The sequence below is a fragment of the Pristiophorus japonicus genome, unplaced genomic scaffold (assembly GCF_044704955.1).
Source record: "Pristiophorus japonicus isolate sPriJap1 unplaced genomic scaffold, sPriJap1.hap1 HAP1_SCAFFOLD_800, whole genome shotgun sequence".
Classification (NCBI taxonomy): Eukaryota; Metazoa; Chordata; class Chondrichthyes; family Pristiophoridae; genus Pristiophorus; species Pristiophorus japonicus.
In genome coordinates this window covers 153,237-175,178 of record NW_027254719.1, presented here as the reverse complement: position 1 = coordinate 175,178, position 21,942 = coordinate 153,237, and the positions used below count along the sequence as shown (strand labels likewise).

The 21,942-nt window shown below is 52.8% G+C and overlaps 1 protein-coding gene across 1 annotated transcript in view; it reads right to left on the bottom strand.

Annotated features, from left to right (window-relative positions):
* Window positions 1–201: 201 nt before the first annotated feature.
* Window positions 202–21,942, bottom strand: part of LOC139257122 (nitric oxide synthase 1-like) — a 173,413-nt gene continuing 151,672 nt past the window's right edge. The window contains exons 19-23 of the mRNA XM_070874390.1: window positions 13,090–13,177; window positions 9,979–10,100; window positions 8,957–9,105; window positions 6,159–6,353; window positions 202–2,877 (exon numbers count right to left, since the gene is read on the bottom strand). Coding sequence (XP_070730491.1) covers window positions 2,770–2,877; window positions 6,159–6,353; window positions 8,957–9,105; window positions 9,979–10,100; window positions 13,090–13,177 — 662 coding nt within the window. The 3' untranslated portion in view covers window positions 202–2,769. The remainder of the gene's footprint in view (window positions 2,878–6,158; window positions 6,354–8,956; window positions 9,106–9,978; window positions 10,101–13,089; window positions 13,178–21,942) is intronic.

The window sequence follows — 21,942 nt, the reverse complement described above, 5'->3', positions numbered from 1 at the left end:
GGCAACCGAGGATGCACCCCTCTGGACCGGGTGAGCGCAGCCAGTGGTTTCAGTACCTCCTCCTTTTAGATGTCACATACAATCATAGTCATAATGTTTGTGATATGATACATACTAAATTATTGAAGTAAGACTGCAAACACTGCTCAGTTTTGTCACCAGGAAACCTAATTGAAAGACATTGCAGTGCAGACTGATGCATACATTGCAGATAACTTTAATCAGTTGATCAGATGTTCGCCCAGCAGAAGGAAATATTTGTGAATACATCGTCCTTTTCAGAAAGCAGGAGATTGGGCTGGAGTGGCACAGGTTTAAAATTCGAAGTTTCACGTGGTGGAATAGCGACAAGGAGGAGGAGAGAGAGGTGGAGAGGTTTAGGGAGGGAGTTCCAGAGCTTGGGGCCAAGGCAACAGAAGGCACGGCCACCGATGATTGAGCGATTATAATCAGGGATGCTCAGGAGGTCTGAATTAGAGGAGCACGGGGAGGGTTGTGGGGCTGGAGGAGATTACAGAGATAGGGAGGGGCGAGGGACATGGAGGGATTTGTAAACAAGGATGAGAAATTTGAAATCGAGACATTGCTTAACCAGAAGCCAAAGTAGGTCCGTGAGCACAGGGGGTGATGGGAATGGCTTCGATCTTCCCAATATCCAACTGGAGAAAATTTCTGCTTATCCAGAACTGGATTTTGGACAAGCAGTCTGACAATTTAGAGACTGTGGAGGGGTCGAGAGAAGTGGTGGTGAGGTAGAGCTGGGTGTTATCAGCGTACATGTGGAAACTGATGATGTGTTTCTGGATGATGTCACCAAGGGGCAGCACATAGATGAGAAATAGGAGGGGCCCAAGGATAGCTCCTTTAGGGACACCAGAGGTAACGATGCGGGGGTGGGAAGAGAAGCTGTTGCAGGTGATTCTCTGGCTACGATTAGATGGATAAGAATGGAACCAGGCGAGTGCAGTCCCACCCAGCTGGACGGAGGTGGAGAGGCATTGGAGGAGGATTGAGTGGTCAACCATGTCAAAGGCTGCAGACTGGTCAAGAAGAACGAGGAGAGAGAGTTTGCCTTTGTCACAGTCACACAGGATGTCATATGTGACTTTGATGGGAGCGGTTTCGGTACTGTGGCAGGCGCAGAAACCGGATCGGAGGGATTCAAATATGGAATTGTGGGAAAGCTGGGCACGGATTTAGGAGGCGACAACACGTTCAAGGACTTTGGCGAGGAAAGGGAGGTTGGAGATGGGACGGTAGTTTGCAAGGACGGAGGGATTGAGGGCTGGTTTTTTGAGCAGAGGGGTGATGACGGCAGATTTGAGGGAGGGGGAGACATACCCGAGGAGAGAGAACCGTTAACAATGTCAGCTAACATGGGAGCCAGAAAAGGAAGCTGGGTGGTCAGCAGTTTGGTGGGAATAGGGTCAAGGGACCAGGAAATGGATCTCATGGACAGGATGAGCTCGGAATGGTCAAGAGGGGAGATCGGAGACAAACTGGAGAAAGATGTGAGGTCAGGGCTGGGGCAGGGGGCTTCCTTAGAAGAAGTTTGGCCGGTGGGCTAGGCAGAGACAGAGGCGGCCGAACGGATGGTCTCAATCTTAGAGACAAAAAAGTCCATGAGCTCCTCACACTTATTGTCGGAGGTGAGGGTGGGACTGGGGAGAGGGGGTTAAAAAGACGGTTAGCGGTGGAGAATAGAAGCCGGGGTTTATCTTTACATTACAGAATGATTCTGGAATAGTGAGCGATTCGGGCAGATGAGAGCAGGACCCGATAGTGCTTCATGTGGTCCAGCCAGATCTGGTGGTGAATGGCCAAACCAGTTGTCCGCTGTCTGCATTCAGGTCTGCATCCCTTGAACTAGAGAAAGTGAAGATCAGGGCTGTACCAGGGGGAACGGCCAGGGTGAGAGAGAGTAATTGTTTTCACAGGGACTAGGGCAACAAAAGGTGGTGGTGAGGGTGTGATTGAGCAGATCGGTAGCTGCAGAGATGTCGCGGTGAATGGAGGACCACAGGCTGGATGGTTGGGAGTTGATGAGTGCTGTTGTAAGAGATTCGGGAGAGAGTTTTTCCAGGGGCGGGCACAGAAGGAGGTAGGGTTGCAGGGGGGGAGTGGGTGTGGGTGGAGAGCGATACGAGGAAGTGGTCAGAGATGGCTTTATCTGCGATTGATGCGATGGGAGTAGCGAGCCCACGGGAGGTGGCAAGGTCGAGGGGGTGGCCGTGAATATGGGTTGGGGAGTTCAGATGGAGGCAGAGATTAAGGGCGGACAGGAGGCGAGTGAACAGAGGAAAGAGAGCACGATTGAGTTGGAGGTTGAAATCACTGAGGATGAGAAGTTGTTCGGTGCAGAGACAGGAGGAGGAAAGCAGTGAAGAAATATCGGTGATAACATTTTTATGTTATTTGGGTTGGTGGTAGAGAAGGAAAATTTTAAATGAGGTGCGAGGGGTGGAATAGGGTGAGATGCTCAAAGAGGAGAAAGTGCCGGGGGAGTAGGGGGACAGACCAAGGTATGATTTGGTGATGAGAGCCACACCGTCACCACGGCAGGCTGGGCGGGGCAAGTGGTGGATGGTATAGCCGGGCGGGGAGGCTTCATACAGCTAAAATATAGTGCTATATAATCAGACAGTGATTGGGAGAGAGACAGACTGTAACATGCAGACGCTCTGTATAATGTAGAAAAGTCGTGGCATGTCCTCATTTCTAGCCAGCCCCCGAGTGCTGCCGACCCACTCCCGTTACGGGGCCAATCGTTCACTTTGTTGCCTGCCAGTACGACAAAGAGGTGGATCGGAATTTTGTGGCGACCTCCCGGGTTCGCAGCGTTACACCGAAGATATCTTCATGGTAGCGATTCTCATCCTGCAGGAGAGGAAAGAGCAGCGTGAATGGTGAAACCTGTGAACAAAGACTGTGACAGGTATCGGAGTGGAATGTCGCACAGTTCTTCAAACAAAGGCAGAGGGAAGGAGATAAAACCCACTGTAGAGCAGAGGTAAAGGGAAGGCACGCCCTTTCAATCAGTTAATTAGACCCTTTATATATATTGAGTCCACTCATCATACAGCCCATGCACACTCCCCTATCACTGACTCTCCCCACCCACTTAACCTCCTTCCACAGCCCAGATACACTCTCCCCTTTTTATCTTTTTGCGATTTAACTTTATTTGGGGTGAGTAATACAGAGGGAATGATTTTTTTGCAGGGAGGCCGGCTCTGTAGCTGGCGATATTCAGTTGCTCCCCCGGCCTAGCGCCCAGAGAGAGGTGTGGAACGCCTCCCTCAGCGCTGCGCCCCACTCTCAGAGCACAACCACCCAATTTCTTGGCCGCCGACGCAAACCATTTCCCGGCGCTAAATTTAGCCTCAAAAACACCAACCGAATTTCCAGCCCATTAATGTACTATAAATGGCCGATTTAGCAAAGAGTAGATGAGCAGAGAGACCTTGGTGCCCATACACACAAATCCTTAAAGGTGGCAGGCAGGGCAAGGTGATAAGGTGGTTAAACAAGCACATGGGTTACTTGGGTTTATAAATAGAATATAACAGCAAAGCGATCAGGCTGGAACTTTATAAATCATTGGTTGGGCCTCAGCTGGAGTGTTGTGGACAATTCTGGGCAACACACGTCAGGAAAGTAAAGGCCTCAGAAAGGGCACAGAGGGGATTTACCGGGATGTTACCAGGAACTTCAGTTATATGGAGAGTTGGAAATGTTGGGACAGTTCTCCTTGGAACAGAGAAGGTTCAGAGGTGACCTATTAGAGGGTTTCCAGCTGATGAGAGGTTTTGATAGTCGAGAGAGAAAAGCGATTCCCCCTGGCGAGTGAGGAGGTCGAGGATTTAAAATTATTAGAAAAAGGTCCAGAGGGGAGAGGAGGAGAAATGTTTGGTGCAGAGAGCTGTGGGGATCTGGAATGCTCGATCTGAAAAGGTGGTGCAAGCTGACTGAAATAATTTGAAAGGGGAGTTGGACGAGTACTTGAGGAGGAGGAACTTACAGGGTATGGGTCAGGGGTCGGGACAGGGTCATGGACAGGTGCGGGGTCAGGGACAGGGGCGAGGGTCGGGGGACAGGGTTGGGGTCAGGGACAGGGTCGGGGGTCAGGGACAGGGTCGGGGGTCAGGGACGGGGGACAGGGACCGGGATAAACAACGGGAGCGTGGGACTGAGCACGACTGCTATATCACGGAGCCAGCACAGGTACACCGGGCCGAATAGCCTCCTTCTGTGCCGTACATTTCTGTGATCAAACTTGCTCACCGACAGATATTTATCAGGCCCCTTCTGGAAGAAGTTAATTGAGAAACTAAATCGATTCCGTTCCACGTTCACTGCTCGGTGATGAGAAACTATTTGTGAATTTTTATCTCACTTGAAGATTGTTAATTTTAAACATGCCCCCTGCTCCCACTCCAAATAAAATCCCCTGTTTGTCTCTCATCATTTGCTGCTGCTCTCTCATGTCTCTGGTACTCAGTAAGATAATGGGACTAAAGGCAGATAAATCCCCTGGACCTGATGGCTTGTATCCTAAGGTCTTAAGAGAAGTAGCGGCAGGGATTGTGGATGCATTGGCTGTAATTTACCAAAATTCCCTGGATTCTGGGGAGGTCCCAGCAGATTGGAAAATTGCAAATGTAACACCCCTATTTAAAAAAGGAGGCAGACAAAAAGCAGGAAACTATAGACCAGTTAGCCTAACATCTGGGGTTGGGAAAATGTTGGAGTCCATTATTAAAGAAGCAGTAGCAGGACATTGGAAAAGCAAAGTTCGGTCAGGCAGAGTCAGCATGGATTTATGAAGGGGAAGTCGTGTTTGACAAATTTACTGGAATTCTTTGAGGATGTAATGAACAGGATGGATAAAGGGGAACCAGTGGATGTGATGTATTTGGACTTCCAGAAAGCATTTGACAAGGTGCGACATAAAAGGTTACTGCACAAGATAAAAGTTCACAGGGTTAGGGGTAATATATTAGCATGGATAGAGGATTGGCTAACTAACTGAAAACAGAGAGTCGGGATAAATGGTTCAGTCTCTGGTTGGCAATCAGTGACTAGTGGGGTGCCGCAGGGATCAGTGCTGGGACCCAACGATTTACAATCTATATTAACGACTTGGAAGAAGGAACGAGTGTACCGTAGCCAAGTTTGCTGACAATACAAAGATGGGAGGAAACTTAATGTGTGAGGAGAACACAAAAAATCTGCAAAAAGACATAGACAGGCTAAGTGAGTAGGCAAAATTTTGGCAGATGGAGTATAATGTTGGAAAGTGTGAGGTCATGCACTTCAGCAGAAACATTCAAAGAGCAAGTAATTATTTAAATGGAGAAAGATTGCAAAGTGCCGCAGTACAGCGGGACCTGGGGGTACTTGCGCATGAAACACAAAAGGTTAGTATGCAGGTACAGCAAGTGATCAGGAAGGCCAATGGATCTTGGCCTTTATTGCAAAGGGGATGGAGTATAAAAGCAGGGAAGTCTTGCTGCAGTTATACAGGGTATTGGTGAGGCCACACCTGGAGTACTGCATGCAGTTTAAGTTTCCATATTTACGAAAGGATATATTTGCTTTGCAGTTCAGAGAAGGTTCACTAGGTTGATTCTGGAGATGAGGAGGTTGACTCATGAGGAAAGGTTGAGTAGGTTGGGCCTCTACTCATTGGCATTCAGAATAATGAGAGGTGATCTTATCGAAACATATAAGTTTATGAGGGGATGTGACAAGGTGGATGCAGAGAGGATGTTCCCACTGATGGGGGAGACTAGAACTAGGGGGCATGATCTTAGAATAAGGGGCTGCCCATTTAAAACTGAGAGGAGGAGGAATTTCTTCTCTCAGGGGGTTGTAATTCTGTGGAATTCGCTGCCTCAGAGAGCTGTGGAAGTTGGGACATTGAATAAATTTAAGACAGAATAGACATTTTCTTAAACAATAAGAGAATAAGTGGTTCTGGGGAGCGGGCGGGGAAGTGGGCCCGAGTCCTCGATCGGATCAGCTATGATCGTATTAAATGGCGGAGCAGGCTCGAGGGGCCGTATGGCCTCTTCCTGCTTCTATTTCTTATGTTCTTATGTTATGTCTTCCCGCGATAATTCGCGCAGTGCGCACAATCTGGGAAGCTCTCTTACTTTGAGATTGGCAATGTAGGCCGCTGCCTCATTCAGACTCATTGCCCCCTGGCCGGCGATCAGTTCCTGCACGGTTTTTGCAACTTCTTGTGCCATCGTAACATCTCCACAAATGTACAGGTGGCCCTTCAGAGAATGCAGGATTTGGTACAGTTCCACGGCCAGCTGATTCTGAATGATATCCTGTACATACACCTAGGGGAAGCAAATGGATATAGTACATCAACCGAACAAGGTCCCCATCTCACAGACCCCCGTCCCACTCTCCCCACTCCCCATCACACGGACCCCGTCCCACTCTCCCCATCACACAGACCCCCGTCCCACTCTCCCCGCTCCCCATCACAACGGACCCCCGTCCCACTCTCCCCAGTCCCCATCACACCGACCCCCGTCCCACTCTCCCCACTCCCCATCACACAGACCCCCGTCCCACTCTCCCCACTCCCCATCACACAGACCCCCGTCCCACTCTCCCCGCTCCCCATCACAACGGACCCCCGTCCCACTCTCCCCAGTCCCCATCACACAGACCCCCGTCCCACTCTCCCCATCACACAGACCCCCGTCCCACTCTCCCCACTCCCCATCACACGGACCCCCGTCCCACTCTCCCCGCTCCCCATCACACGGACCCCCGTCCCACTCTCCCCACTCCCCATCACACGGACCCCCGTCCCACTCTCCCCGCTCCCCATCACACGGACCCCGTCCCACTCTCCCCACTCCCCATCACACGGACCCCCGTCCCACTCTCCCCGCTCCCCATCACACGGACCCCCGTCCCACTCTCCCCGCTCCCCATCACACGGACCCCCGTCCCACTCTCCCCACTCCCCATCACACGGACCCCCGTCCCACTCTCCCCGCTCCCCATCACACGGACCCCGTCCCACTCTCCCCATCACACAGACCCCCGTCCCACTCTCCCCGCTCCCCATCACACGGACCCCGTCCCACTCTCCCCATCACACAGACCCCCGTCCCACTCTCCCCGCTCCCCATCACACAGACCCCCGTCCCACTCTCCCCACTCCCCATCACACAGACCCCCGTCCCACTCTCCCCATCACACAGACCCCCGTCCCACTCTCCCCGCTCCCCATCACAACGGACCCCCGTCCCACTCTCCCCACTCCCCATCACACAGACCCCCGTCCCACTCTCCCCGCTCCCCATCACACAGACCTCCGTCCCACTCTCCCCATCACACAGACCCCCGTCCCACTCTCCCCATCACACAGACCCCCGTCCCACTCTCCCCGCTCCCTATCACACGGACCCCCATCCAACTCTCCCCATCACACAGACCCCCGTCCCACTCTCCCCGCTCCCCATCACACAGACCCTCGTCCCACTCTCCCCATCACACGGACCCTCATCCCAATCTCCCCATCACACAGACCTCCATCCCACTCTCCCCGCTCCCCATCACACAGACCCCCTTCTCACTCTCCCCATCACACAGACCCCCATCCCACTCTCCCCGCTCCCCATCACACAGACCCCCATCCCACTCTCCCCACTCCCCATCACACAGACCCCCGTCCCACTCTCCCCACTCCCCATCACACAGACCCCCGTCCCACTCTCCCCGCTCCCCATCACACAGACCCCCGTCCCACTCTCCCCGCTCCCCATCACACAGACCCCCGTCCCACTCTCTTCACTCCCCATCACACGGACCCCCGTCCCACTCTCCCCGCTCCCCATCACACAGACCCCCGTCCCATTCTCCCCGCTCCCCATCACACAGACCCCCGTCCCACTCTCCCCGCTCCCCATCACACAGACCCCCGTCCCACTCTCCCCGCTCCCCATCACACAGACACCCGTCCCACTCTCTTCACTCCCCATCACACCGACCCTTGTCCCACTGCCCCCTCCCCCACTCCCATCACACTCTACACTCTGTCTAAATTGTCAGACTGCTTGTCCGACATCCAGTACTGGGTGAGCAGAAGTTTTCTCCATTTGAATATTGGGAAGACCAAAGCCATTGTTTTCGGTCCCCGCCACAAACTGCGTTCCCTCTCCCCAACTCCTGTCTGAGGCTGAACCCGACTGCTGACAACCTTGGTGTCATATTTGACCCTGAAAGGAGCTTTCGACCACATCTCCGCAGCATAACTAAGACCGCCTATTTCCACCTCCGTAACATCGCCCGTCTCCGTCCCCTGCCTCAGCTCATCCGCTGCTGAAGCCCTCATTCATGCCTGTTACCTCTTGACTTGACTATTCCAACGCACTCCTGGCCGGCCTCCCACATTCTACCCTACGTAAACTAGAGATGGTCCAAAACTTGGCTACCCGTGTCCTAACTCGCACCAAGTCCCGCTCACCCATCACCCCTGTGCTCGCGGACCTACATTGGCTCCCGGTTAAGCAATGCCTCAATTTCAAAATTCTCATCCTTGTTTTCACCCCTCCTCACCCCTCCCTATCTCTGAAATCTCCTCTAGCCCCACAACCCCCCGAGATGTCTGCACTCCTCTAATTCTGCCCTCCTGAGCATCCCTGATTATAATCGCTCAACCATTGGTGGCCGTGCCTTCTGTTGCCTGGGCCCCAAGCTCTGGAACTCCCTCCCTAAACCTCTCTACCTCTTTTTCCTCCTTCAGGACGCTCCTTAAAACCTACCTCTTTGATCAAGCTTTTGATCATCTGCTTCAAATCGCATAAGACTCCTGTGAAGCACCTTGGGATGTTTACTAAGTTAAAGGCGCTATATAAATACAAGCTGTTGTTGTTGTCCCACTCCCCATCACACTGTACCCTCTGTCCCACACTCCCTTTACCTTTTTCTTCCCTGGCTCTCTTGAGTACGCCGTGTAAATCTCTTTGAAGACACCTTTGTTTTTCGCCTCTATCATTTCCTCATTGTAAATATGATCCATCTCAGATTGTCGGCATCCGAAGATCAGAGTCATCGCACATGGCTCCCGTCCTATGATCAGAAAGAGAGTGAGAGAGCGAGAGAGTGAGAGAGATTGAGAGATTGAGAGAGTGAGAGAGAGAGTGAGAGAGAGTGAGAGAGTGAGAGGAGTGAGAGAGGATTGAGAGAGTGAGAGTGAGAGAGGATTGAGAGAGTGAGAGTGAGAGAGAGAGAGAGAGCACGACAGAGATAGATATATAGATAGAGAGAGAGTGACACAGAGAGAGAGCGAGAGAGAGAAGAGAGAGAGAGAGCGCAACAGAGATAGATATAGATAGAGAGATAGAGAGAGAGAACGCGACAGAGATAGATATATAGATAGAGAGAGAGTGACAGAGAGATAGAGAGAGAGAGCGCAACAGAGATAGATATATAGATAGAGAGAGAGAGCGCGACAGAGATAGATATATAGTGATAGAGAGAGTGACAGAGAGAGATAGAGGTCGGAAAGAGACAGAAGGAGAGAGAAAGAGAGAGGTCAGAGAGAGGGGCAGAGCGACAAAGTGAAAGAGAGAGGGGAAATTGTGAGAGAGAGAGAGGAGTTAGTGAGTGAGAGAGAGAGAGAGAGAGAGCGAGAGACAGGTGCAGCGTAAGAGAGACAGAAGGAGAGAGGTGTCAGAAGAGGATGGACCGAGGGAGAGGATGGATCGAGGGAGAGGAGGGACTGAGGGACGGGGATCGAGGGAGAGGAGGGACTGAGGGAAAGGGGATCGAAGGAGAGGCGGGAGAGGGGGGACTGAGTGAAAGGGGGGACCGAGGGAGAGGGGATCGAGGGAGAGGGACCGGGAAGGAGGGAGGGGGGTATTAAAGGTGACCTAGGACATTGAGAGTTCGATGACAGTGGATGGAGCGAAAGGGAGCGATTGTGAGTCCACCCACACTAACCTTGCTCTTCAATCTCGTACAGACGCTGTTGCCAGAAGCTTCTGTAAGGAGCGATCCCAGTCCCAGGGCCCACAAGCACGCACGGGATAGAGGCGTCAGATGGCAGGTGGAATAGCGGAGCCCTAGCAACGAGACAGACAGAATCATGTGGGTAAATGTGGGTATATCAGCTTGAATACTCAGTGTGCACGGGGCGTGTACAGACCCGGCGAGGCACCACAAAAGCTGGTTTTCGGCCCGCAATGCCCACGTGTTGAAAACCGGCTTTTCCGATCTGTTGATCTCCCCCATCCCTGCAGGCTGTTTGCCCAACTCCCATCCCGCGAATGTCCTTCAAACTCTTGTGCCTGGTAAACGCAGACACATAGCCTACTTGTACCAGCGTAAGAGTTTTAAAACACACAAAAATAAAAATCTACACCACTTTTTTATGTTAAAAACCCTGTCCACTAAAGTAATTAAAACACTTCCAAAAATCCCCAAATTATATCTTTTTCCAAAACATTTCATTGGCTCAGTTTTCCCCAAAGCTGATTTTTGCCGTACTCGAGGAGTTACGCTCCAACACAATCAGCCAACGTTCCCCGCGGGAACTGTTGATTTTGCCTGTCCATTAAGCTCTGTGGGTGGAGCCGAAGATCTGCGCCAAAAAGATCGGGTTGCCAGGGCAACGAGGGACACTGCGGGACACACTGGAAACATACAACACATTCTGTCCCGCTCACAACAACCTGCAAACGCACCTCGCACACTGCAGCAGCTTACCACCATCCAATTATTGAAGCGTTTGTGCCAAAAGTCTATCCCCCGCTCCTGGTGCCACTCCGAACCCTGGCCGAGAGGCCTCCCCCTGCCCCTTCTCTCCCCCCCGCCTCTCCTCCACCCCCTCTCCCCTCTATTCTCCCCCCCTCTCCTCTCTCCCCCCCGCACTCTCCTCCCCCCTTCTCCCGTCCCTCCTCTCCTTCCCCCCCTCTCTCCCCCCATCCTCTCTTCCCCCCTCCCCTGTACTCTCCCCCCTTCTCCTGTCTCCACCCCACTCTCCTCCCCCTTCTTTCGTCCCTCCTCTCCTTCCCCCCTCTCCTCCCCTCCCCCTCTTCCCTGTACTCTCCCCCCCTCTCCTCGCTCCTCTCTCCCCCCCCTCTCCTGTCTCCCCCCTCTCCCCCACCACTCTCCTCGCTCCTCTCTCCCCCCCCCACTCTCCTCCCCCCTTCTCTCGTCCCTCCTCTCCTCTCTCCCCCCCTCCTCTCCTCCCTCCTCTCTTCCCCCCCCCCGCTCTCCTCTCTCCTCCTCCTCTCTCCCCCCCCTCTCTCCTCTCTCCCCCCCCACTCTCTCCCGTCCCCCCACTCTCTCCCGCCCCTCTCTCCTCTTCCCCCCCCCCACCCGTTCTCCTCTACCCTTTCCCCACCCGCCGCTCTCCTCTCTTCCCCCCCTATCTCCTTCCCTATCTCTTCTCCCTCCCCCCATACTCCCCCCTCAACTGCTTGGGGGGGGGGTTGGGTGTTTGGAGGGGGAGTCGTTTGGGTATTTGGGGGGGGGGGTCGTTTGTGCGTTTGGGTGGGTCGTTTGGATGTTTGGGTGGCGTTTGTGTGTTTGGGGGGGATTGGGTGATTGGGGGCGGTTTGGGTGTTTGGGGGGGGCTGGGTTGGGGGTGGTCTAGGTGTTTGGGGTGGGGTTTGGGGGATTTGGGTGTTTAGGGGGGGTTGGGGTTTGGGTGTTTAGGGGGGTTGGGTGATTGGGGGGGTTGGACGTTTGGGGGGGGTTTGGATGTTTGGGGGGGGTTGGGATGTTATGGGGGTTTTTGGATGTTTGGGGAGGGTTGGGTGTTTGGGGGGGGGGTTAGGATGTTGTGGGGGGGGTTTGGATGTTATGGGGGGGGTTTGGATGTTATGGGCGGGTTTGGATGTTATGGGGGGTTTGGATGTTTGGGAGGGTTTTGATGTTTCGGGGGGTTTGGATGTTTGGGGGGGGGTTTGGATGTTTGGGGGGGGTTGAGTGTTTGGGGGGGTTTGGGTGAGTTTGGATGTTTGGGGGGGTTGGGTGTTTGGGCGTTTGGGAGGGTTTTGATGTTTGGGGGGGGGGGTTGGGTGTTTGGGAGGGTTTTGGTGTTTGGGAGGGTTTTGGTGTTTGGGGGGGGGGGGGGGTTCGGGGGCGGGGTGGGGGGCTTCTCATTGATAATAATGGAGCTCGTACTTAGAGAATACTGCACCTTGACTGGCTGTCCAGCCCCTTGTGACTCCAGCCTCCCCGCCCCCCCCCCCCCCCCCCGTGCTGCGAAGTGCGGGGACAGGAGGCTCCCGGCCAGAATCGCTGGAGGGCGCAGGAGCAACAGGTCGGCTGATCTCTGCTTATTTTCAGGCCATGCCCACGGGAAGCCTGGAACCGGGATTTAAGGCCCAGTATATATCCATATATTAAAGCTTGCGGTAATACTCGACTATATCGGGACCGATCCTGATGGCCTTCCCACCGACTGCTGCCGACATCCCTCTGCTCGAACCGCCCAGTGCCACCTTCGTCGTGGCCTGCAGCGGGCGGGAGGGGAGAGCCGCCGGGAAGTGCCCGCCGACGTCAGCGGACGGCCGATGCGCGCGAGTGGACTCCTGCCCGCCGAGATGCCGGATTGGTGCTGGCGGGAGTCAGCGGTGGGCCGCTGTGTGGAGGCTGCTCTGTTCCCGACGGTAAGTGTGAAGAGGGGGAACAGGTTTTTGAATTTATGTCTTCACAGCGACTGACCTGGATGGAGTCCCCTGAAGGTCGTCAGATGTTTCTTTGATGCTTTTTATTTTCGGGTCTTCGACCCTCCGTGGGCCCGACTCCATCCTCGGCGGCACTTGGGCGGCAAGTGCCTCTGCCGCCGAGAATGAGACCTCCCGCCCACTGTCGCCCAGACTGGCGGTGTACGTCGCTGCTTTGCCGCCCGCTGACCTTCGAGGGACCTGGGTGATGAAAACCCCGCCCAAAGAACGGTCAGGGACCTCGGCGGCCATCGGTGCTCCTTTGGGCAGCACTTGGGCAGGCGGGGGCCTTGACCAAATTCGGGCCCAGAGAGTTCGTGTGTCAGCGTCAGGGTGTGAGCCAATGGGACTATGAGGTCTTTGGTTTGGATCCTACCTTCTGACGAAACACACAACCGTGTCCCCAGGATCGATGCGATTGAGCCACGAGGAGCACACCCCATGTCGAACTGGGCCCTTTCCATCTGCAAAACAACCGACAAAAATATAAACAGCAAATGAATCCAGTGTGTATCCTGACAGCTTCTTGTATTACTCGCTCAGGATCTGTGCAGCTCCTGATCACTGCCCAGTGACCCCTGGGTTATAGAGAGAGGGGAAATCAGTCAGAGTTCCTGCTCCTGATCACTGCGGAGTAACCCTGGGTTAGAGAGAGGGGAAATCAGCCAGGGTTCCTGCTCCTGATCACTGCCCAGTAACCCTGGGTTATAGAGAGAGGGGAAATCAGCCAGGGTACCTGCTCCTGATCACTGCCCAGTAACCCTGGGTTATAGAGAGAGGGGAAATCAGCCAGGGTACCTGCTCCTGATCACTGCCCAGTGACCCCCTGGGTTAGAGAGAGGGGAAATCAGCCAGGGTACCTGCTCCTGATCACTGCCCAGTAACCCTGGGTTAGAGAGAGGGGAAATCAGCCAGGGTTCCTGCTCCTGATCACTGCCCAGTAACCCTGGGTTAGAGAGAGAGGGGAAATCAGCCCGGGTTCCTGCTCCTGATCACTGCCCAGTGACCCCCTGGGTTAGAGAGAGGGGAAATCAGCCAGGGTACCTGCTCCTGATCACTGCCCAGTAACCCTGGGTTAGAGAGAGGGGAAATCAGCCAGGGTTCCTGCTCCTGATCACTGCCCAGTAACCCTGGGTTAGAGAGAGGGGAAATCAGCCTGGGTTCCTGCTCCTGATCCCTGTTCTCCCCGCACAGCCCGAATCTACCTCGTTCCTATGTTCCACAAACAGAAGTGTCCCGGTAGACCCATTATTTCAGCCTGTTCTTGCCCCACAGAACTTAATTCTTCTGATCTCAACTCTATATGTTTTCTCCCCTGTCCACTCTCTTCCCACCTCTGATGCCTCCCGTCGCTTTAACAGTTTCCAGTTTCCCAGCCCCAACCGTCTCCTTTTCACCGTGGACCTCCAATCCCTCTACACTTCCATCCCTCACCAGGATGGCCTGAGGGTGCTCCACTTCTTCCTTGAGCAGAGGCCCAACCAATCCCCATCCCCCACCCTCCTCCGCCTGGCTGAACTTGTTCTCACATTGAACAACTTCTCCTTTAACTCCACTCACTTCCTCCAAATGAAAGGTGTTGCTATGGGAACCCGCATGGGTCCAAGCTATGCCTGCCTTTTCGTGGGATATGTGGAACATTCTTTGTTCCAGTCCTACTCGGGTCCCCTCCCTCACCTCTTTTTCCGGGACATTGATGAGTGTATCGGTGCCGTTTCCTGCTCTCGCCCCGAACGAGAAAATTTCATTCACTTTGCATCCAATGTCCACCCTTCCCTCACCTTCACATGGTCCATCTCCGACTCTTCCCTTCCCTTCCTCGACTTCTCAGCCTCCATCTCTGGGAATAGGCTTTCGACCAGTATCCACTATAAGCCCACTGACTCCCACAGCTACCTGGACTACACTTCCTCCCAACCCACATCCTGTAAGGACCCCATTCCATTCTCCGTTTCTCCGTCTCCGTCGCATCTGCTCTGACTAGTGCCTCGGACATGTCTTCCTTTTTCCTCAACAGAGGATTCCCCTCCGCCGTGATTAACATGGTCCTCGGCCGTGTCCGTTCTATTTCCCGCATCTCTGCTCTCACCCCTTCTCCTCCCTCTCAGAACCACGGCAGGGTTCCCCTTGTCCTCACCTTTCACCCCACCAGCCTCCATGTCCAATGGATCATCCTCCGCCATTTCCACCATCTCCAGCGTGATCCCACCACCAATCACATCATCCCCTCCCCTCCCCTCTCAGCATTCCGAAGGGACCGTTCCCTCCGCGACACCCTGGTCCATTCCTCAGTCACCCCCAGCACCCCTCCCCTTCCCATGGCACCTTCCCTTGCAAGTGCAGGAGATGCAACACCTGCCCTTTTACCCCCTCCCTTCCCACTGTCCAGGGCCCCAAATACTCCTTCCAGGTGAAACAGCGATTTCCTTGTACTTCTTTCAATGTAGTATACTGTATTCGCTGCTCACGATGGGGTCTCCTCTACATTGGGGAGACTAAGCGTAGATTGGGTGACCACTTTACAGAGCACCTCCGTTCAGTCCGCAAGTGTGACCCTGAGCCTCTGGTCACCTGTCACTTTAATTCCCCGCTCCATTCCCACTCCCACTCTGACCTCTCCGTCCTCGGCCTCCTGCACTGTTCCAATAAAGCTCAACGCAAGCTCGAGGAACAGCACCTCATCTTTCGTTAAATCACTTCACAGCCTTCTGGACTCAACATCGAGTTCAACAATTTCAGAGCTTAACCTCTGGCCATCTTTGGCTGCCTTTCTTCGCTTATTTTTACAAAAGCTTCGCCCCCACCAATTTAAATGTTTAATTTTTATCTTGTTTCTCTGTTTCCCGCTGTAGCTGGTAATCATTCTGACATTCACACCCTATCTAGACTCATCGTTTGTTTCCTAACTTGTGTCATTATCATCTCAATTCAGCCCATCATCCCTTTTGTCTCTCAAATATCTCCTGCCTTCCACCCTATCACAGACCTTCCCTCTTGTTTCTTCCACACACCCCGTACCCCGGGGAGAGTCGGTGTCCCGTGGGGAACCATACCTCGGGGAGAGTCGGTGCCCCGTGGGGAGAGTCGGTGTCCCGTGGGGGAGAGTCGGTGTCCCGTGGGGGAGAGTCGGTGTCCCATGGGGACTCTTACCCCGGGGAGAATCAGTGTCCCATGGGGGAGAGTCGGTGTCCCGTGGGGACCCGTACCCCGGGGAGAGTCGGTGACCCATGGGGACCCGTACCCCGGGAAGAGTCGGTGCCCCGTGGGGGGGACCCGTACCGCGGGGAGAGTCGGTGTCCCGTGGGGACCCGTACGAGTGGGGACCAAGTCGAGCAGCGTGAGTCTGGGGCCGGCGGCCTATAAAAGGGTCATCGAGGAGGAATTCTGGCAGTAGAGCAGCGGGAGTCCGGGGTCAGAGGCCTACAAACAGCTCATCGAGGAGGAGTTCGGGCAGTCGAGCAGCCAACCGGTGCAGCTGCAGGGGCATAGATAAACAAAGAAGTGGAAAGAAATCGAAAGGTGACATCACAGCCAAGGGGGTAAGTGATTGGCTGGTGATTGGTGAGTAGTTTTTCTTTTTCTTTTCCCCATCAGTAGGTAACCTTTATCATTGTTGTTGCCAAATTAAGTTAATCTAAGGGTTAAGTCATGGCAGGAGAGCTCGGACACGTGTAATGCTCCTCCTGTGCTATGTGGGAAGTCAGGGATGGTTCCAGTGTGCAGGAAGTGTATCCGGCTGCAGCACCTGACAGACCGCATTGCGGCACTGGATTTACTCTGAGCATCCACGATGCTGAGGATATCGTGAATAGCACGTTTAGTGAGTTGGTCACACCGCAGGTAAAGGTTACACAGCCAGCTAGGGGATTGGTGACAAACAGGAAGGGAAGTGGAAGGAAGATAGTGCAGGGGTCCCCTGCGGTCATCCCCCTCCAAACCAGATACACCGCTTTGATGTACTGTTCAGTGGCATAACTCATCAGAGGAGGGGAGCAGCAGCCAAGTTCATGGCACCGTGGGTGGCTCTGCTGCACAAGAGGGCAGGAAAAAGAGTGGCAGAACTATAGTGGTAGGGGATTCTATTGTAAGGGGAATAGATAGGCGTTTCTGCGGCGGCAACCGAGACTCCAGGATGGTATGTTGCCTCCCTGGTGCAAGGGTCAAGGATGTCTCGGAGCGAGTGCAGGACATTCTGAAAAGGGAGGGTGAACAGCCAGTTGTCATGGTGCATATAGGTACCAACGATATAGGTAAAAAACGGGATGAGGTCCTACAAGACAAATTTAGGGAGCTAGGAGCTAAATTAAAAAGTAGGACCTCAAAGGTAGTAATCTCAGACTTGCTACCAGTACCACGTGCTTGTCAGAGTAGAAATCGCAGTATAGCTCAGATGAATACGTGGCTTGAGGAGTGGTGCAGAAGGGAGGGATTCAACTTCCTGGGATATTGGGACCAGGTCTGCACCTGGGCAGGACCGGAATCAATGTCCCGTACCCCTGGGGTCCCCCCACGGGGCACCAACACTCCCCAGGGATTAGGTCCCCACGGAGCACCGACTCTCCCTGGGATCCCTCCATGGGGCACCGACTCTCCCTGGGGTCCCCCCCACAAGGGGGTATGGGTCCCCATGGGTACCGTACCCCGGGGAGAGTCGGTGCCCCATGGGGAACCATACCCCAGGGAGAGTCGGTGCCCGTACCCCACGGAGAGTCGGTGCCCCATGGGGACCCGTACCCCGGGGAGAGTCGGTGCCCCATGGGGGAGAGTCGGTGCCCCGTGGGGGAGAGTCGGTGTCCCACAGGGAGAGACCAAGGGGGGGGGAAAGAGTGTTTGCTAGTGCTGTTGGGGAGGGGTTAAACTAATATGGCAGGGGGATGGGAACTTATGCAAGGAGACAAAGGGAATTAAAATGGGGGCAGAAGCAAAAGATAGAAAGAAGAAAAGTAAAAGTGGAGGGCAGAGAAATCCAAGGCAAAAAGCAAAAAGGGCCATATTATAGCAAAATTCTAAACGGGAAAAGTGTGTTAAAAAGACAAGCCTGCAGGCTCTGTGCCTCAATGTGAGGAGTATTCGGAATAAGGTGGACGAATTAACTGTGCAGATAACTGTTAACGGATATGATGTAATTGGCATCACGGAGATATGGCTCCAGGGTGACCAAGGCTGGTAACTCAACATCCACGGGTATTCAACATTCAGGAAGGATAGACAGAAAGGAAAAGGAGGTGGGGTGGCATCGCTGGTTAAAGAGGAAATTAACGCAATAGTAAGGAAGGACATTAGCTTGGATGATGTGGAATCGGTATGGGTGGAGCTACGGAATACCAAAGGGCAGAAACGCTAGTGGGAGTTGTGTACAGACCACCAAACAGTAGTAGTGAGGTTGGGAGGTAGTGAACAAGAAATTAGGGATGCGTGCAATAAAGGTACAGCGACTTTAATCTACATATTGATTGGGCTAACCAAACTCGTAGCAATGCGGTGGAGGAGGATTTCCTGGAGTGTATTAGGGATGGTTTTCTCGATCAATATGTTGAGGAACCAACTAGAGTGCTGGCCATCCTAGACTGGGTGATGTGTAATGAGAAGGGACTAATTAGCAATCTTGTTGTGTGAGGCCCCTTGGGGAAGAGTGACCATAATATGGTAGGATTCTTTATTAAGATGGAGAGTGACACGGTTAATTCAGAGACTAGGGTCCTCAACTGAAGAAAAGGGAACTTTGACGGTATAAGACATGAATTGGCTAGAATAGACTGGCGAGTGATACTTAAAGGGTTGACGGTGGATAGGCAATGGCAAACATTTAAAGATCACATGGATGAACTTCAACAATTGTACATCCATGTCTGGAGTAAAAAATAAAACGGGGAAGGTGGCTCAACCGTGGCTAACAAGAGAAATTAAGGATCGTGTTAAATCCAAGGAAGAGGCATATAAATTGGCCAGAAAAAGCAGCAAACCTGAGGACTGGGAGAATTTTATGATTCAGCAGAGGAGGACAAAGGGTTTAATTAGGAAGGGGAAAATAGAGTATGAGACAAAGCTTGCTGGGAACATAAAAACTGACTGCAAAAGCTTCTATAGATATGTGAAGAGAAAAAGATTAGTGAAGACAAACGTAAGTCCCTTGCAGTCAGATTCAGGTGAATTTATAATGGGGAACAAAGAAATGGCGGACCAGTTGAACAAATACTTTGGTTCTGTCTTCACGAAGGAAGACACAAATAAGCTTCCAGAAATACTAGGGGACCAAGGGTCTTGTGAGAAGGAGGAACTGAAGGAAATCCTTATTGGCAGGAAATTGTGTTAGGGAAATTGATGGGATTGAAGGCCGATAAATCCCCGGGGCCTGATAGTCTCCATCCCAGAGTACTCAAGGAAGTGGCCCAAGAAATAGTGGATGCATTGGTGATTATTTTCCAACAGTCTATCGACTCTGGTTCAGTTCCTATGAACTGGAGGCTAGCTAATGTAACACCACTTTTTAAGAAAGGAGAGAAAGAGAAAACGGGTAATTATAAACTGGTTAGCCTGACATCAGTAGTGGGGAAAATGTTGGAATCAATTATAAAGATGAAATAGCTGCGCATTTGGAAAGCAGTGACAGGATCGGTCCAAGTCAGCATGGATTTATGAAGGTGAAATCATGCTTGACAAATCTTCTGGAATTTTTTGAGGATGTAACTGGTAGAGTGGACAAGGAAGAACCAGTGGATGTGGTGTATTTGGACTTTCAAAAGGCTTTTGACAAGGTCCCAAATTTGCGGATGACACTAAGTTGGGTGGCAGTGTGAGCTGCGAGGAGGATGCTATGAGGCTGCAGAGTGACTTGGATAGATGAGGTTATCCACTTTGGTGGTAAAAACAGAGAGACAGACTATTATCTGAATGGTGACAGATTAGGAAAAGGGGAGGTGTAATGAGACCTGGGTGTCATGGTACATCAGTCATTGAAGGTTGGCATGCAGGTACAGCAGGCGGTTAAGAAAGCAAATGGCATGTTGGTCTTCATAGCGAGGGGATTTGAGTACAGGGGCAGGGAGGTATTGCTACAGTTGTACAGGGCCTTGGTGAGGCCACACCTGGAGTATTGTGTACAGTTTTGGTCTCCTAACTTGAGGAAGGACATTCTTGCTATTGAGGGAGTGCAGCGAAGGTTCACCAGACTGATTCCCAGGATGGCGGGATTGACATATCAAGAAAGACTGGATCAACTGGGCTTGTATTCACTGGAGTTCAGAAGAATGGGAGGGGATCTCATAGAAACGTTTAAAATTCTGACGGGTTTAGACAGGTTAGATGCAGGAAGAATGTTCCCAATGTTGGGGAAGTCCAGAACCAGGGGTCACAGTCTAAGGATAAGGGGTAAGCCATTTAGGACTCAGATGAGGAGAAACTTCTTCACCCAGAGAGTGGTGAACCTGTGGAATTCTCTACCACAGAAAGTTGTTGAGGCCAATTCACTAAATATATTCAAAAAGGAATTAGATATAGTCCTTACTACTAGGGAGATCAAGGGGTATGGCGAGAAAGCAGGAATGGGGTACTGAGGTTTTATGTTCAGCCATGAACTCATTGAATGGTGGTGCAGGCTCGAAGGGCCGAGTGGCCTACTCCTGCACCTATTTTCTATGTTTCTATGTCCCACACAAGAGATTGGTGTGCAAAATTAAAGCACATAGTATTGGGGGTAATGTACTGACGTGGATAGAGAACTGGTTGGCAGACAGGCAACAGAGAGTCGGGATAAACGGGTCCTTTTCAGAATGGCAGGCAGTGACTAGTCAGGTGCCGTAGGACTGTGCTGGGACCCCAGCTATTTACAATATACATTAATGATTTGGATGAAGGAATTGAGTGTAATATTTCCAAGTTTGCAGATTACACTAAGCTGGGTTGCAGTGTGAGCTGTGAGCTAAGAGGCTGCAGGGTGACTTGGACAGGTTAGGTGAGTGGGTAAACGCGTGGCAGATGCAGTATAATGTGGATAAATGTGAGGTTATCCACTTTGGTGGCAAAAACACGAAGGCAGAATATTATCTGAATGGCGGCAGATTATGAAAAAGGGAGGTGCAACGAGACCTAGGTGTCAGGGTACATGAGTCATTGAAAGTTGGCATGCAGGTACAGCAGGTGGTGAAGGCGGCAAATGGAATGCTGGCCTTCATAGCTAGGGGATTTGAGTATCGGAGCAGGGAGGTCTTACTGCAGTTGTACAGAGCCTTGGTGAGGCCTCACCTGGAGTATTGTGTGCAGTTTTGGTCTCCTAATCTGAGGATGGACATTCTTGCTATTGAGGGAGTGCAGCGAAGGTTCACCAGACTGATTCCCGGGTAGATGGCAGGACTGACATGAGGAGAGACTGGATAGACTGGGCCTGTATTCACTGGAGTTTAGAAGGATGAGAGGGGATCTCATAGAAATATATAAAATTCTGAATTGACTGGACAGGGTAGATGCAGGAAGAATGTTTCCAATGTTGGGGAAGTCTAGAACCAGGGGACATAGTTTAAGGATAACGGGTAAGCCATTTAGGACTGAGATGAGGAGAAACTTCTTCACTCAGAGAGTTGTTAACCTGTGGAATTCCCTATTGCAGAGTTGTTGATGCCAGTTCATTGGATATATTCAAGAGGGAGTTAGATATGGCCCTTATAGCTCAAGAGATCAAGGGTTATGGAGAGAAAGCAGGAAAGGGGTACTGAGGGAATGATCAGCCATGATCTTATTGAATGGTGGTGCAGGCTCGAAGGGCCGAATGGCCGACTCCTGCACCTATTTTCTATGTTTCTCTGTTTCTATGTATCCCGGGGAGAGTCAATGCCCGTGGGGACCCTACCCCGGGGAGAGTCGGTGCCCGTGGGGAGTCGGTGCCCCATGGGGACTTGTACCCTGGGGAGAGTCAGTGCCCGTCGGGGACCTGTACCCCGGGGAGAGTTGATGCCCGTGGAGACCTGTACCCCGGGGAGAGTCGGTGCCCGTGGGGACCTGTACCCTGGGGAGAGTCGGTGCCCGTGGGGACCTGTACTCAGGGGAGAGTCGGTGCCCGTGGGGACCTGTACCCCGGGGAGAGTCGGTGCCCGTGGGGACCTGTACCCCGGGGAGAGTCGGTGCCCGTGGGGGACCTGTACCCCGGGGAGAGTCAGTGCCCGTGGGGACCTGTACCCCGGGGAGAGTCGGTGCCCGTGGGGACCTGTACCCCGGGGAGAGTCGGTGCCCGTGGGGA